The following is a 15177-nucleotide window of genomic DNA, read 5'->3' on the forward strand; positions in this document are numbered from 1 at the left end:
TTCCCCAGGGCCCTGGCACGGGGCAGAGCTGGGGGCCAGGGAGCCAGGCTGACTCCAGTCCGGGAGGGGCGGGGCTCTGGCTGGGGGCGGGGTCAGTCCGGGAGGGGCGGGGCTTGGGCCGGGGGGCGGGGTCATTTCTGGTTGGGGGCGGGTTCAGACGGGGCGGGGCTCGGGCCTGGGCCGCTCCTGAGGAGGGGCGGGGTCAGACGGGGGAGGGGCGGGGCTCTGGCTGGGGGCGGGGTCAGACGGGGGCGGGGCTCGGGCCTGGGCCTCTCCTGAGGAGGGGCGGGGTCAGACGGGGAGGGGCGGGGCTCTGGCTGGGGGCGGTGTCAGACGGGGGCCGCTCTCGGGCCCGGAAGTTCGCGCTCTCTCGCTGTCGCCGTGGTGACGACCCGGCCGCCCCGCCAGTGGCGCGGTGCATTGTGGGCCGCCGGCCGGTGCCGTCATGCTGCTGCTTCGGGCCTGCTCCGCGCTGCGCCCCGCGGCCAGGTACCGCGTCACCCGGACGCCTGGGTTCCCTCCCGGCCGGGACCGGCCCAGGAGCTTCACCCCCCCCCCGCTGTGCCGGCGCTGGGGCGGAGTGAGACCGGAGCGACCCCAGGGCCCGGGGGGGTCCCGCTAAATCCCCCCCGCGGGCACCGCCTCCCCCCGCTGTGCCGGGGCGGAGTGAGACCGGAGCGACCCCAGGGCCCGGGGGGGTCCCGCTAAATCCCCCCCGCGGGCACCGCCTCCCCCCGCTGTGCCGGGGCGGAGTGAGACCGGAGCGACCCCAGGGCCCGGGGGGGTCCCGCTAAATCCCCCCCCCGCGGGCACCACCCCCCCCCCGCTGGGCCGGCGCTGGGGCGGAGTGAGACCGGAGCGATCCCAGGGCCCGGGGGGGTCCCGCTAAATCCCCCCCCCCGCGGGCACCGCGCCCTCCCCCCCCCCCGCGGTGCCGGGGCGGGGTGAGACCGGAGCGACCCCCGGGCCCGGGGGGGTCCCGCTAAATCCCCCCCCCGCTGTGCCGGCGCTGGGGCGGAGTGAGACCGGAGCGACCCCAGGGCCCGGCCCCTCACCCTGAGTCTCCTTCCAGGTGCGTGGCCGGTCGCGCCAGAGTCTCCTGCCTGCTCCGGGCCCCCGGCCGCCTCGCCCCATGGCCCCCGGTGCTGCCTCGCGGCCCCTTGGCGCTGGGCCGGGCCACTGCGCTGCTGGGGGGGGCGGCCGTGCTGGGCGCGGGGGCTGCCCTCGCCCGCAGAGCAGCCCGCTGCCAGGAGGCGGCGAGCCCCGGCCCAGCCCTCGCCGCCCCCGCGCCAGAGCCCGACTTCGACTGGGCCGAGTTCTGGAAGTTCCTTCGCCCGCAGCTGCTGGCCCTGTCGGCAGCCGTCGTGGTAAGAGCTTCCCTGTCCCCCCCGGGGAGCTGCAGGGAGCCCGGCTCCCGCCTTGGCTGGTCTGGGGCTGGAGGACCCTACCTCCCCCCAGGAACCAGTCCGAGCCGCCTGGCCCGGGTCAACGATGGGCTCCCATCTCTCTCTGCAGTTTGCCTTGGGCGTGGCCCTGCTCAACATCCGGATCCCCATGCTCCTGGGGGAGCTGGTGAACGTGGTGGCACGCTGCACCCAGCAGCATGTTGGGAACTACCTGCGGGAGGTGCGCCGGCCTGCCCTCCGCCTGCTCCTGCTCTACAGCCTGCAGGTGAGCTGGGGGGCTGTGAGCTGTTGGGCTTTCTGAACACCCACCCCCCGTCGTCTCTAACAGAAACATGCAGCCGCTGTCCCAGACGCCCAGAGGGGCCAATGCTGTACCCAGATCTAAAAAGACCCTGGGGTGATCCGGGGAATTAGACCAGTCAGCCTTACAGCTGTACCTGGCAAATTGGTTGAAATGATCATTAACAACAGTCTGTTAAAAGACCTGGAAAAACTGGGTTTCACAGGGTCTAACCAGCATCATTTTTGCCAAGGAAAATCACGTCTCACTCATCTATTGAACCAACTCATGTAGTTTAGACTTTCAAAAGGCTTTTCCAAGGTCCCCCACAAGAGGTGGCTAAAGAAGTGAAGTTCTCCGGGGCTGAGAGAGACAGTGCTGTCCTGGATCGAAGGCTGGCTGGGCACAGAAAGCGAGAGCAGGACTAAAGGGCACAAGGTTAACAGCGGGGCCTGAAGGCTCCAGGCTAGGTCCTGTGTTTAATGAATTTATCAGTGGTCTGGAAAGGAGGGTAAGCAGGGAAGTAGCAGCATTTGCAGCTGGTAAGTTATTTAGGTGAGTCAGGCCCAGAGAGGGCGGTGAGGAACTCGGAGATCTCAAGCCCAGCTGGGTGAAAGGGCTGCATGACAGGCAGTGAAGTTCACTGCTGATAAATAGTAAGTAATGCGCATTGGAGGGGAAAATACCAACGACTTGTCCACCTGACAGGGCTCGACATTAACTGCGTCAGCCCAGGAAAGGGATCTGGGTGTCACTGCCAACAGCTCAGTGGAGATCTCTGCTCAGTGCACAGCTGTGGTCAAAAAAGCTGAGGTGATGCTGGGATGCTTAAGGTCTAGAGTGGTGAATAACTGAGACTATTCGAATGCCTTTTGATAAGCCAATGGCGCAGCCTCATCCGGATCCCGTGTGCAGCACGGGTGCTCTGTCCCAGACGGATATGGCAGAGCTAGAGGGCGTTCACACAAGGGCCACAGAGATGACCCCGGACCTGGAAATGCTGTTACAAAGAGAGATTGGAATGACTGGGATTGTTACCCTAGAGAGGCGGTGTGAGAAGTCTATAAAATAACGACTGGCCTAGATCAGTGGGATCGTGCCTGGCTGTGCTCCCTGACTCGTAACACAAGGATGAGGGGCCAGTCCATGAAATTAAATGGTGGGATGTTCCAAACTGATCTGAGGAAATACAGTCCCACAATGTGCGATTGGACTGTGGAACTCTCTGCCACAGGAGGAGGTTGAGGCCAGGGACTGAGGAAGATTCCAAGAGGATGTTTATGTAGGTTCCAAAAATATCCAGGTAGAGCCCTGGGCGGGACTGTTGTTTAATCCCGCTCGTATGGCAGCGGGGCCCGTGGGATCCCAGCCCCGCAGCAGGGCTCTGCACTAGTCCCGCGCAGTGTGCTACATCCAGGGGTGTTTTAATTCCTGGCACCACCTGTGTGACAGAGATGTGAAGGCTGCTGCTGGTCCCTGCCTCCTGGGGTTGGGATGAGACTCCAGGAGGGGCTGGTCACCCCAGATCTGCGGTGGTGGGGCTCTCGCAGGCACTGTTGGGCAGGGCGCTGGGCTGACCCACTGTGGCCATTTCTCCATCCCCAGGGGCTGCTGACCTTCAGCTACATCGTGCTGCTGGCGCGGGTCGGGGAGCGGGTGGCCGGCAGCATGCGCAAGACCCTCTTCGCATCCCTGCTGCGGTAAATCCTCCCGCTTGGGGGGACGGAGGGTGGGAGATGCCTGCAGGGGAAAGGGCAGGAGTGGGCGTGGAGGGGGCTGGGGGCAATGGCTGCGGGGGGGTATGTTTGGGGAGCAAGGGGTGGGGGAATGATGGGTTGCTTAGGAGGTTGGTGGGGGAGCGGAGGGGGTTGGAGGCAGCAGCTCCTGCAAGCCCCTCCCCCAGCCCCTGTCTCCCCCCGCCAGGCAGGACGTGGCGTTCTTTGATGCCAACCGGACGGGGCAGCTGGTGAATCGGCTCACGACCGACATCCAGGAGTTCAAATCCTCCTTCAAACTCGTCATTTCCCAGGTGAGGCCTATGGGAGCAGCCCTGGGTGTGTCCGTCCGTCCCCCGGGCAACCCCATCCTCTCCCAGCCACCCTGGGTGCTGAGTGCCCACGTGAGCCTCTCCCGGCACTGCTGGGGAGGGCCTGGGGGCCACGTGGGATCCCGCTGACTGGGTCTCTGCCTCCAGGGCCTGCGCAGCGTCACGCAGACTGTGGGCTGCTTCGCCTCGCTCTACCTGCTCTCGCCCAAGCTGACCGGGCTCCTGCTGGTGGTGATGCCCAGCCTGGTGGGTGCCGGCGCCCTGATTGGCTCCATCCTGCGCAGCTTGTCCCGCCAGGCCCAGGAACAGGTAAAACCCGCTGTGACGGGTTCAGTCACAGAGACCCCCTTGGGACTGTCACCTGACGTGCTGAAGTTACCTCTCAGCCCGTTTTCCCTGCCAGCTCGGCACTCCAGAACCCTGCCCTGTGGAGCCAGACATGCCAGCCTGCTGCAGCACAGACTCAGGGTCTGGGCCACGTTCCCAAAGCTGCAGGCTTAGCTGAAAACAGCTCAGCGGGTTACCTGTGTGCAGCACCCAGACACCCAGCTCCCCATGGGATCCAAACCCCAAATAAATCCCTGTTACTCTGCATAAACCTTATCCAGGGTCAGCTCATCAATTGTCTGCCCTCTATAACACTGTGTCGCACAGAGAGATGTGCACAGCTGTCTGCTCCCCCAGGTATTAATCACTTACTCTGGGTTTAATAAGAAACAAAAGTGATTGTATTAAGTATAACAGGTAGGATTTAAGTGGTCTCAAGTAATAACAGACAGAACAAAGTAAATTACCAAGCAAAATAAAACAAAACACGCACCTCTAAGCCTAGTACATTTGATTAAGAAACTGATTACAGGTAAATCTCACCCTCCGAGATGTTCCAATGAGCTGCTTTCACAGACTAGGCGCCTTTCTAGTCTGGGCCGAATCCTGTCCCCTGGGACAGGCCTTGTTAGTTCCAGCAGACGTCTTAGCTGGAGATTAGGGCTGTTCTCATGACTGGCCCCCTTTGTTCTGTTCCACCCCCTTTTATAGCTTTGGCCCAAGGCAGGAATCCTTTGTCTCTCTGGGTTCCCACCTGTCCTAAATGGAAAAGTACCAGATTTAAGATGGATTCCAGTATCATGTGACATGGTCACATGTCCTGTGAGACCTTATTTTTCATTACCCAGGGGCTGGCCCACGCGTACACAGGAAGGTGTGCAGGTAAATAAACCATCTACAGCCAATGGCCCTAGTCAGTGGGAGCCATCAAGAGTCTAAACCCCCATCAATGGCCCACACTTGGCACGATTACAATAGCACCCCAGAGTTATACCTCATATTCCTGGCTTCAGATACTAGAATCATAGACGATTAGGGTTGGAAGAGACCTCAGGAGGTATCTGGTCCAATCCCCTACATACATACAAATAGGAGGAATATATTCAGTAGGTTATAACCTTTGTAATGATACCTTACCGCACCTTTTCCATAAAGCATATTTCAGTTACATCATATTCCCACTCATAAGCATATTTCCATAAAACATTATGGAGTGCAACGTCACCCCACCCCCACCAGGCCCTGGAGCAGGTAACACACACACACACCCCCACACACACACCCCACACACCCTGCCAGGCCCCGGAGCAGGAAACACACCCCCACCCCCACACACACACCACACACCCCACCAGGCCCTGGAGCAGGTAACACACACACACACCCCCACACACACACCCCACACACCCTGCCAGGCCCCGGAGCAGGTAACACACACCCACCCACCCTGCCAGGCCCCGGAGCAAGTAACACACACACACACCCTGCCAGGCGCCGGAGCAGGTAACACACACACACACCCTGCCAGGCGCCGGAGCAGGTAACACACACACACACACCACACACCCTGCCAGGCGCCGGAGCAGGAAACACACACACACACACACACACACACACACACACACCCTGCCAGGCCCCGGAGCAGGTAACACCCCCCCACACACACACACACACCCTGCCAGGCCCCGGAGCAGGAAACACCCACACCCACCCACACACACACCCCACACACCCTGCCAGGCCCCGGAGCAGGAAACACACCCCCACCCCCACACACACACCACACACCCTGCCAGGCCCTGGAGCAGGTAACACACACCACACACCCTGCCAGGCCCTGGAGCAGGTAACACACACCACACACCCTGCCAGGCCCTGGAGCAGGTAACACACACCACACACCCTGCCAGGCCCTGGAGCAGGTAACACACACCACACACCCTGCCAGGCCCTGGAGCAGGTAACACACACCACACACCCTGCCAGGCCCTGGAGCAGGTAACACACACCACACACCCTGCCAGGCCCTGGAGCAGGTAACACACACCACACACCCTGCCAGGCCCTGGAGCAGGTAACACACACACCACACACCCTGCCAGGCCCTGGAGCAGGTAAAACACACACACCCCACACACCCTGCCAGGCCCCGGAGCAGGAAACACACACACACCCCACACACACACACACACGCCAGGCCCCGGAGCAGGAAACACACACACCCACACACACACCCCACACACCCTGCCAGGCCCCGGAGCAGGAAACACACACACACCCCACACACCCTGCCAGGCCCCGGAGCAGGAAACACACACACACCCCACACACACACCCTGCCAGGCCCCGGAGCAGGTAACACCCCCCACACACACACCACACACCCTGCCAGGCCCCGGAGCAGGTAACACCCCCCACACACACACCACACACCCTGCCAGGCCCCGGAGCAGGTAACACACACCACACACCCTGCCAGGCCCTGGAGCAGGTAACACACACCACACACCCTGCCAGGCCCTGGAGCAGGTAACACACACCACACACCCTGCCAGGCCCTGGAGCAGGTAACACACACCACACACCCTGCCAGGCGCCGGAGCAGGAAACACACACCACACACCCTGCCAGGCGCCGGAGCAGGAAACACACACACACATCCCCCCCCCCACACACACACCCCACACACCCTGCCAGGCCCCGGAGCAGGCAACACACACACACCACATACCCCGCCAGGCCCCAGAGCAGGTAACACACACACACCCCACACACCCTGCCAATCCCCGGAGCAGGTAACACACACACACACACACACACACACACACACACCCGCCAGGCCCCGGAGCAGGAAACACACACACACACCCCACACACCCTGCCAGGCCCCGGAGCAGGAAACACACACACACCCCACACACCCTGCCAGGCCCCGGAGCAGGAAACACACACCCCCCCACACACACACCCCCACACACACCCCCACACACCCTGCCAGGCCCCGGAGCAGGAAACACACACACCCTGCCAGGCCCCGGAGCAGGAAACACACACACCCTGCCAGGCCCCGGAGCAGGAAACACACACACACCCCACACACACACCCTGCCAGGCCCCGGAGCAGGTAACACCCCCCACACACACACCACACACCCTGCCAGGCCCCGGAGCAGGTAACACCCCCCACACACACACCACACACCCTGCCAGGCCCTGGAGCAGGTAACACACACCACACACCCTGCCAGGCCCTGGAGCAGGTAACACACACCACACACCCTGCCAGGCCCTGGAGCAGGTAACACACACCACACACCCTGCCAGGCCCTGGAGCAGGTAACACACACCACACACCCTGCCAGGCCCTGGAGCAGGTAACACACACCACACACCCTGCCAGGCCCTGGAGCAGGTAACACACACCACACACCCTGCCAGGCCCCGGAGCAGGTAACACCCCCACACACACCCCACACACCCTGCCAGGCCCCGGAGCAGGAAACACACACACCACCACCCCCCCCCCCACACACACACACCCCACACACCCTGCCAGGCCCCGGAGCAGGCAACACACACACACCACATACCCCGCCAGGCCCCAGAGCAGGTAACACACACACACCCCACACACCCTGCCAAGCCCCGGAGCAGGTAACACACACACACACACACACACCCGCCAGGCCCCGGACCAGGTGGTACACACACACACACACCTGCCAGGCCCAGGGGCCGGTAACACACAGCCCCCACCAGGCGCAAACGGTGGCTGTGTGTTTGTGGGTCCCCCGTACGGAGGGAGCGTTGAGGTGGCAGGTGCCCTGGCCATGGCACCTCCTGCCCCATCAGCCAGCCGGGCAGGCAGTGCCCACAGAACAAGGTGGCCTGTGACTGTCTCTCTGCAGGTGGCCAAGGCCACAGGGATGGCAGACGAGGCACTGGGAAACGTGCGGACCGTGCGGGCCTTTGCCATGGAGGACACAGAGGTGGCGTAAGTACCAGGCAGCGGCTTTGTCCCCACCCTGTTCCATTCCCGCCAGCGCCATGCACACATGCTCCCTGCTGCCCAGACCCCAAAGCTGGGACCTTGTACCTCGCTCCTTCCCATCTGGGCCTACTTCCTGCTCCCCAGCCTGGCACCAGGGGGCGCTGTGCAGGGAGGTGCCACCTCCAGGCCCTGGCTGGTTCCCGTAGGCACCAGGGGGCGCTGTGCAGGGAGGTGCCACCTCCAGGCCCTGGCTGGTTCCCGTAGGCACCAGGGGGCGCTGTGCAGGGAGGTGCCACCTCCAGGCCCTGGCTGGTTCCCGTAGGCACCAGGGGGCGCTGTGCAGGGAGGTGCCACCCCCACAACCTGGCTGGTTCCTGTAGGCACCAGGGGGCGCTGTGCAGGGAGGTGCCACCCCCAGGCCCTGGCTGGTTCCCGTAGGCACCAGGGGGCGCTGTGCAGGGAGGTGCCACCCCCACCCCCTGGCTGGTTCCCGTAGGCACCAGGGGGCGCTGTGCAGGGAGGTGCCACCCCCACAACCTGGCTGGTTCCCGTAGGCACCAGGGGGCGCTGTGCAGGGAGGTGCCACCCCCACCCCCTGGCTGGTTCCCGTAGGCACCAGGGGGCGCTGTGCAGGGAGGTGCCACCCCCACAACCTGGCTGGTTCCCGTAGGCACCAGGGGGCGCTGTGCAGGGAGGTGCCACCCCCAGGCCCTGGCTGGTTCCCGTAGGCACCAGGGGGCGCTGTGCAGGGAGGTGCCACCCCCAGGCCCTGGCTGGTTCCCGTAGGCACCAGGGGGCGCTGTGCAGGGAGGTGCCACCCCCACCCCCTGGCTGGTTCCCATAGGCACCAGGGGGCGCTGTGCAGGGAGGTGCCACCCCCACAACCTGGCTGGTTCCCGTAGGCACCAGGGGGCGCTGTGCAGGGAGGTGCCACCCCCACCCCCTGGCTGGTTCCCGTAGGCACCAGGGGGCGCTGTGCAGGGAGGTGCCACCCCCACACCCTGGCTGGTTCCCGTAGGCACCAGGGGGCGCTGTGCAGGGAGGTGCCACCCCCACACCCTGGCTGGTTCCCGTAGGCACCAGGGGGCACAGTGCAGGGAGGTGCCACCCGTAGGCACAGGGGGCGCTGTGCAGGGAGGTGCCACCCCCCAGGCCCTGGCTGGTTCCCGTAGGCACCAGGGGGCACTGCAGGGAGGTGCCACCCCCACACCCTGGCTGGTTCCCGTAGGCACAGGGGGCGCTGTGCAGGGAGGTGCCACCCCCACACCCTGGCTGGTTCCCGTAGGCACCAGGGGGCACTGTGCAGGGAGGTGCCACCCCCCAGGCCCTGGCTGGTTCCCGTAGGCACCAGGGGGCACTGCAGGGAGGTGCTGTAAGGAAGGCCTTGCACCTGCCAGCCCCACTCCTGGTGCGGGACGCCGCCTCTCCCCTGTCTTGCAGCCTGTACTGCCATGAGGTGGATCGGTCGAGCCAGCTGAACGAGAAGCTGGGCGTGGGCATCGCTGCCTTCCAAGGGCTGTCCAACGTGGTGCTGAACTGTGAGTGGACGGCGCGTGGCTGGGCCCTGCTGTAACCAGTCCCCGGGAGCACCAGACCATCAGGTCCCGGCCGTTCACAAGGGTGGGCCACATGGCTCCCCACCCCTGACAGAGCCGGGGGGCTCCAGCCCTCCCCCTTCCCCTCGCGAGCTCTGCCAGCGAGTCCCTCTGAGCTGGGGGAGCCTTGTGCACTCTGCAGGGACCGACTCGCCCAGCCAGGATCGGCCCCAGCACCAGGAACCTTTTCCCCCCAGAGCAGGTTCATCAGTCGCCTGGAACAAGCCCTCAGTAGCCCAGAGACGCAGTCCGGACTGGCCCCAGGGCTCCCATCAGCCATGGCACTGTAGGCCCCCGGTGACCCCCCACGAGCCCCAGCACGGCTCTGGCTAGGGGCTCGGCTCTGCTCCCTGCAGAGAGCTGGGGGAGGAGTTGGCTCCAGGTTAATCTGCAGTCAGTGAGTCTCTGTGGGGGCCTCTAGGCAGCCCTAGTGCGGGGAGGGACAGCTCAGTGGTGTGAGCACTGGCCTGCTAAACCCAGGGGTGTGAGCTCAATCCTTGAGGGGGCCACTTAGGGATCTGGGGCAAAATCGGTACATGATCCTGCTAGTGAAGGCAGGGGGCTGGACTCAGTGAACTTTCGGGGTCCCTTCCAGCTCTATGAGACAGGTATGTCTCCACCTCGCCCTGACCCCCTTGGCGCAGGGAGAGCTCGACCCCTAGGGACAGACTCACTGGGATGCGGAGAATTCCCGCCCGCAGAGCCAGCTGCCCTCTGAGAGCCCCTGGCCTGGCTCAGCCCACCCCTTTGCACCCAGCCGGCGCCAGCGGCTGCACTCCACCCTGGAGGTGGCTGCCTTTCCAGGGGGTTAGGGATATACTTAGCCATCCCTTGGCGCGAGGGCACCGTGCCAGCCCGTGTGTCTGAGGGGGCTGCAGGCTTCTCCTCTGTCCTGTGTCCCGCTCCCTGTGGCAGGGCCAGGGGCCCTCATGTCACCGTGCCGCTCTCTGCCCCTGCAGGTATCGTGCTGGGCACCATCTTTGTGGGGGGCTCCCTCATGGTTGGGGAAGAGCTCTCACCTGGAGACCTCATGTCCTTCATGGTGGCTTCGCAGACAGTGCAAAGGTCAGAACAAAGGTCGTGTGCATTGCACCCCAGTGTGGGGTCTGGGGGTGGTGCTCACCTGGAGAGTCGGTATCAGTGGTTCACAGCCAGGCTGGAAGGGCAGAACGAGTGGGGTCCCGCAGGGATCGGTTCTGGGGCCAGTTCTGTTCAGTAGCGTCACGGATTTAGCTCAGGGCACAGAGCGCACTTGTAAAGTGTGCGGACGATACCAAGCTGGGAGGGGCTGCAAGTGCTTTGCAGGATAAGGATTAAAATTGAAAATGATCTGGACAAACTGGAGAAATGGTCGGGGATAAAGAGGATGAAATTCAATAAGGACCGATGCAAAGTGCTCCCCTTAGGCAGGGACAATTGGTTGCACGCGCACAATGGGCAGTGACTGCCTAGGAAGGAGTCCTGCGGAAAGGGATCGGGGGGTCTGAGTGGATCACCAGCTAAATGTGAGTCAACAGTGTAACACTTGCAAAAAAAAAAAAAAAAAGCAAACATCCTTCTGGGATGTATTAGCAGGAGTGTTGGAAGCAAGACACGAGAAGTGATTCTTCTGCTCTGCTCTGCTCTGCTCTGCTCTGCGCTGATACGGCCTCAACGGGAGTGTTGTGTCCAGTTCTGGGTGACACATTTCAGGAAAGATGTAGACGAATTGGAGGAAGTCCAGAGAAGAGCAACAAATAGGATGAAAGGTCTAGAAAACATGAGCTATGAGGGAAGATTGAAAAAACTGGGTCTGTTTGGTCTGGAGCAGAGAAGCCTGAGAGGGGACATGAGAACGGTTTTCAAGTACATAAAAGGAGGAGGGAGGTAAATTGTTCTCCTGAACCTCTGAGGACAGGACAAGCAGCAATGGGCTTAAACTGCAGCAAGGGCGGTTTAGGTTGGACATTAGGAAAAACTCCCTACCTGTCGGGGTGGTTAGGCACTGGAATAAATTGCCCAGGGAGGTTGTGGAGTCTCCGTTGCTGGAGGTTTTTAAGAGCAGGTTGGACAAACCCCTGTCGGGGACGGTCTGGATAATCCTTAGCCCTGGTGTGAGTGCAGGGGACGGGAGTAGAGACCCCTCGAGGTCCCTGCCAGTTCTCTGATTCTATGTCCCCTGCCCAGTGCTGAGCAGAGGCCTCTCCCCTTGTCTCGGCAGGTCCATGGCCAACATCTCCGTTCTGTTTGGACAGGTAGGTGGGGCAGGGGCTGTCCGGCTGGCTCGGCCCCCCCCTTGGCACTGCCCCGCTCCTGTGGGGCTAGCCCCATGACGCAGCCTGCCAAGGTCGGGGTGATCCATCCCAGCAGCCGGTTCCCAGGGCTTGCCTGCTGCTTCTGGGATCCTGGCCCGGGATGGCTCCTGGGCGGAGGGCGCTGGGACTAGCACCGGGCTGTCCGGCTGGTTGAAGGTGCAGCTGGTGGGTCTTTATCTGTACGCCCTGCTCTGGCCCAGCTGCTGCACCTTGTAAACTGAGTCAGGGACCCCTGAGGCACAACAGTGGTGACGGGGGTTCCTGCTGCGCCCTGTCCTGGCCCCAGACTGTCAGGTGGTCAAGGGAGAAGGGCCAGGACCCTACTGCCCAGGGCCCTTCCAGCACACAGCGCGATGTGGCCATGGGGGTGACGCAAACGGGGCCGTGCTCAGGGCTGCCCCAATGACAGGGTGACCAGGGCATCGGGCAGTCCCACCCCATCGCTGTCCCCGCAGGTCGTGCGAGGCCTCAGCGCTGGAGCCCGTGTCTTTGAGTTCATGACCCTGGAGCCCACCGTGTCCCTGTCCGGGGGGGACCAGATCCCCAGCCACTCCCTGCTCGGCCACATCTGCTTCCGGGACGTCTGCTTCAGGTGAGGGCAGCCGGGGGGGCTGTCGCCACTGGGCACCTGTCATTCTCCTCACCCTCGGTACCACCCTTCCCGCACCTCTGCTGGTGCCCCCCACTCCCGACCCACAGCCCCTGCTAGCCCAGCCCTGCCCCCCAGCTCTGCCGGTGCCCCCCACAGCCCCTGCTAGCCCAGCCCTGCCAGTGCCCCCCCACTCCCGACCCGCAGCCCCTGCTAGTCCAGCCCTTCCCGCAGCTCTGCCGGTGCCCCCCACTCCCGACCCGCAGCCCCTGCTAGCCCAGCCCTGCCAGTGCCCCCCCACTCCCGACCCGCAGCTCCTGCTAGCCCAGCCCTGTCGCCCCCCCCAGCTCTGCCGGTGCCCCTCACTCCCGACCTGCAGCCCCTGCCAGCCCAGCCCTGCCCCCCAGCTCTGCCGGTGCCCCCCACTCCCGACCCACAGCCCCTGCTAGCCCAGCCCAGCCCCCCACTCCCAATTGTACAGCTCCTCCCAGGGCCTGTCCTGCTCCGCCCTTGCCCAGCCTGACCCCTCTCCTCTTGCTGTCGCAGTTACCCCACGCGCCCCGGCTGCCCAGTGCTACGGAACTTCAGCCTCACCCTGCCCCCTCGCAAGACTGTGGCCATCGTGGGCGAGTCGGGAGGAGGTACCACAGGAAGTGCCCAGGTTCCTCCCCCACCCCCTGACTGCCCTGGGCCCTGAGCGCCAAGAGCACCCCCCCCCGAGTCTGTCACAGGTGGGGTCTCGCAGGGCAGCCAGGCCAGAGAGGGGCGGGGGGAACAGGGGAATGGTCTTGGCTCCCAGCCCTACCACCCCCCAGAGCTGGGATAGAAACCAGGCATCCTGGCTCCCAGCCTACGTGGGCCCCCCTGCCCTCCCAGAACAGCCCCTGTCTCGGCACCACCTCGGGTCAGAGCCCTGTCCCCTGCCCCTCCCTGGGCTGTGGGCAGTTCCGGGGGCGCTGTGTGCCAGGCTGCGTCATGGCCCATGTGCTGCCAGCCTCATCCCCTTGCCCCGCAGGGAAGTCGACGGTGGCGGCGCTGCTGGAGCGTTTCTATGAGCCCACGCGGGGGGTCATCACGCTGGACGGGTGTGAGCTCTGCACCCTGGACCCCTCATGGCTACGGGGGCAGGTCATTGGCTTCATCAGCCAGGTGAGGGGGCGGGAGAGCGCAGGGGGAGCGGGGCACAGTGAGACTGCGGTGGGGGGAGTGGGGTGCAGGGGGGGCGCGGTGGGGGTCAGGCTGCTCCCGGTACTGAAGCAGTGTCGTCCCCGTCCCCCCACCAGGAGCCTGCGCTCTTTGGAACGACCATCCTGGAGAACATCCGCTTTGGAAAGCCCAACGCGTCCGATGCCGAGGTCTACGCCGCGGCCCAGCTGGCCAACGCCGACAGCTTCATCCGCAGCTTCCCCCAGGGCTACGGCACCATCGTGGGTGAGCGCAGGGCCCTGGAGCCTTCCTCTGCGCCCCACTCACCCATCGCTGCCCGCGGCTGTGGAGCCAAGTGGGCGTCATCCGTGTGGGGTGGCTGCCGTGGGCCAGCAGCTCCGGTTCCATCCGGCAGACGCCGAGCCGCTGGCTGCAGCCACCAGACCCGCTCTGAGTGGGAATAGGGCTTGGGTGGGGGGTCTCCGCCACGCGGGGCAGCCCTACTCTAGCTCAGGGTCCTGGGGGGAGGGTCCCTGGCCTGAAATCGGTCACCCCCGGAGCCCCTGCCCCTGTCCCCGCAGGCGAGCGCGGCGTGATGCTGTCGGGCGGCCAGAAGCAGCGCGTGGCCATCGCCCGGGCCCTCCTCAAGAACCCGTCGGTGCTGATCCTGGACGAGGCCACGAGCGCGCTGGACACGGAGTCGGAGCAGGCGGTGCAGGAGGCGCTGGAGCAGGCCATGGCTGGCCGCACCGTGCTAGTCATCGCCCACCGCCTCAGCACCATCCAGTGCGCCGACCTCATCGTGGTGCTGGCCCGCGGCTGCGTGGCTGAGGTGAGGGGGGGCAGAGTCCTGCAGGGGGGGTTGGCAGCTCTGTGGGAGGGTGTTCTGGGGTGGGGTGGTCCCTGGGTGGGGGGAGTTCTCGGGGGAGGGGCACAAGGTGTTGTTTTGGGGGGAATATGAGGGCGTGGGTATGAGATGGGTGTTCTGTGGTGGAGGAGCTGTAGAGGGTCCTGGGGGGGAGGGCGCGGGGATGAGATGGGTGTTTGGGGGGGGTAGTCCCTGGGTGGGGGGGCTGTAGAGGGGTCCGGGGGGGGTACGAGGGCGCGGGGATGAGATGGGTGTTTGGGGGGGGCATAGAGAGATTCGGGGGCGTACAGGGTCACAGGGCCAAGGCTGGGCAGAGCACCCATTGGGCGTGGCCGGCTCTGGTGACACCCCCGCTCTCCCCCCAGGCTGGGACCCACGCAGAGCTGCTGCGCCGGGGCGGGCTGTACGCTGAGCTCGTCCGCAGACAGGCCACGGAGCAGCCCTGAGCAGGGACGGGTCCGGCCGAGGCGGCTGCAGGGACTGAACCTGGCTCCCGCCGGAGCTGGGCCGAGCCCACCGCAGACACAGGATCTGTGCACCTACCTCTGGCCCTGGGGCCCTGCCCGGCCACGGCCCCCCCCCCTTCTGCTCTGCCCCCCAGGCGGGGCTCCCGGCCCCCCCTTCTGCTCTGCCC

General features: G+C 64.5%; 1 protein-coding gene across 1 annotated transcript; it reads left to right on the forward strand.

The window, feature by feature from the left end:
- The first annotated feature begins 362 nt into the window (after positions 1–362).
- Positions 363–15177, forward strand: ABCB8 (ATP binding cassette subfamily B member 8). The gene is made up of 16 exons (XM_045004293.1): positions 363–489; positions 1073–1367; positions 1516–1671; positions 3292–3386; positions 3610–3715; positions 3881–4042; positions 7969–8054; positions 9492–9589; positions 10606–10711; positions 11847–11880; positions 12396–12532; positions 13076–13170; positions 13545–13678; positions 13813–13960; positions 14257–14507; positions 14909–15177. Exons 1-16 carry the CDS (start codon positions 446–448, stop codon positions 14987–14989), a joined length of 2028 nt encoding a protein of 675 aa, XP_044860228.1. The 5' UTR covers positions 363–445; the 3' UTR covers positions 14990–15177.

The sequence above is a fragment of the Mauremys mutica genome, chromosome 2, assembly GCF_020497125.1.
Source record: "Mauremys mutica isolate MM-2020 ecotype Southern chromosome 2, ASM2049712v1, whole genome shotgun sequence".
In the NCBI taxonomy this organism is placed as follows: domain Eukaryota; kingdom Metazoa; phylum Chordata; order Testudines; family Geoemydidae; genus Mauremys; species Mauremys mutica.

Excerpts from the sequence above, each read along its gene's own strand:
- ABCB8 (XM_045004293.1), top strand. The coding sequence starts at position 446 with ATGCTGCTGCTTCGGGCCTGCTCCGCGCTGCGCCCCGCGGCCAG. Across the intron at positions 3,716-3,880 it reads TCAAACTCGTCATTTCCCAG|GGCCTGCGCAGCGTCACGCA; the intron begins GTGAGGCCTATG and ends CTCTGCCTCCAG. Across the intron at positions 11,881-12,395 it reads TCTCCGTTCTGTTTGGACAG|GTCGTGCGAGGCCTCAGCGC; the intron begins GTAGGTGGGGCA and ends CTGTCCCCGCAG.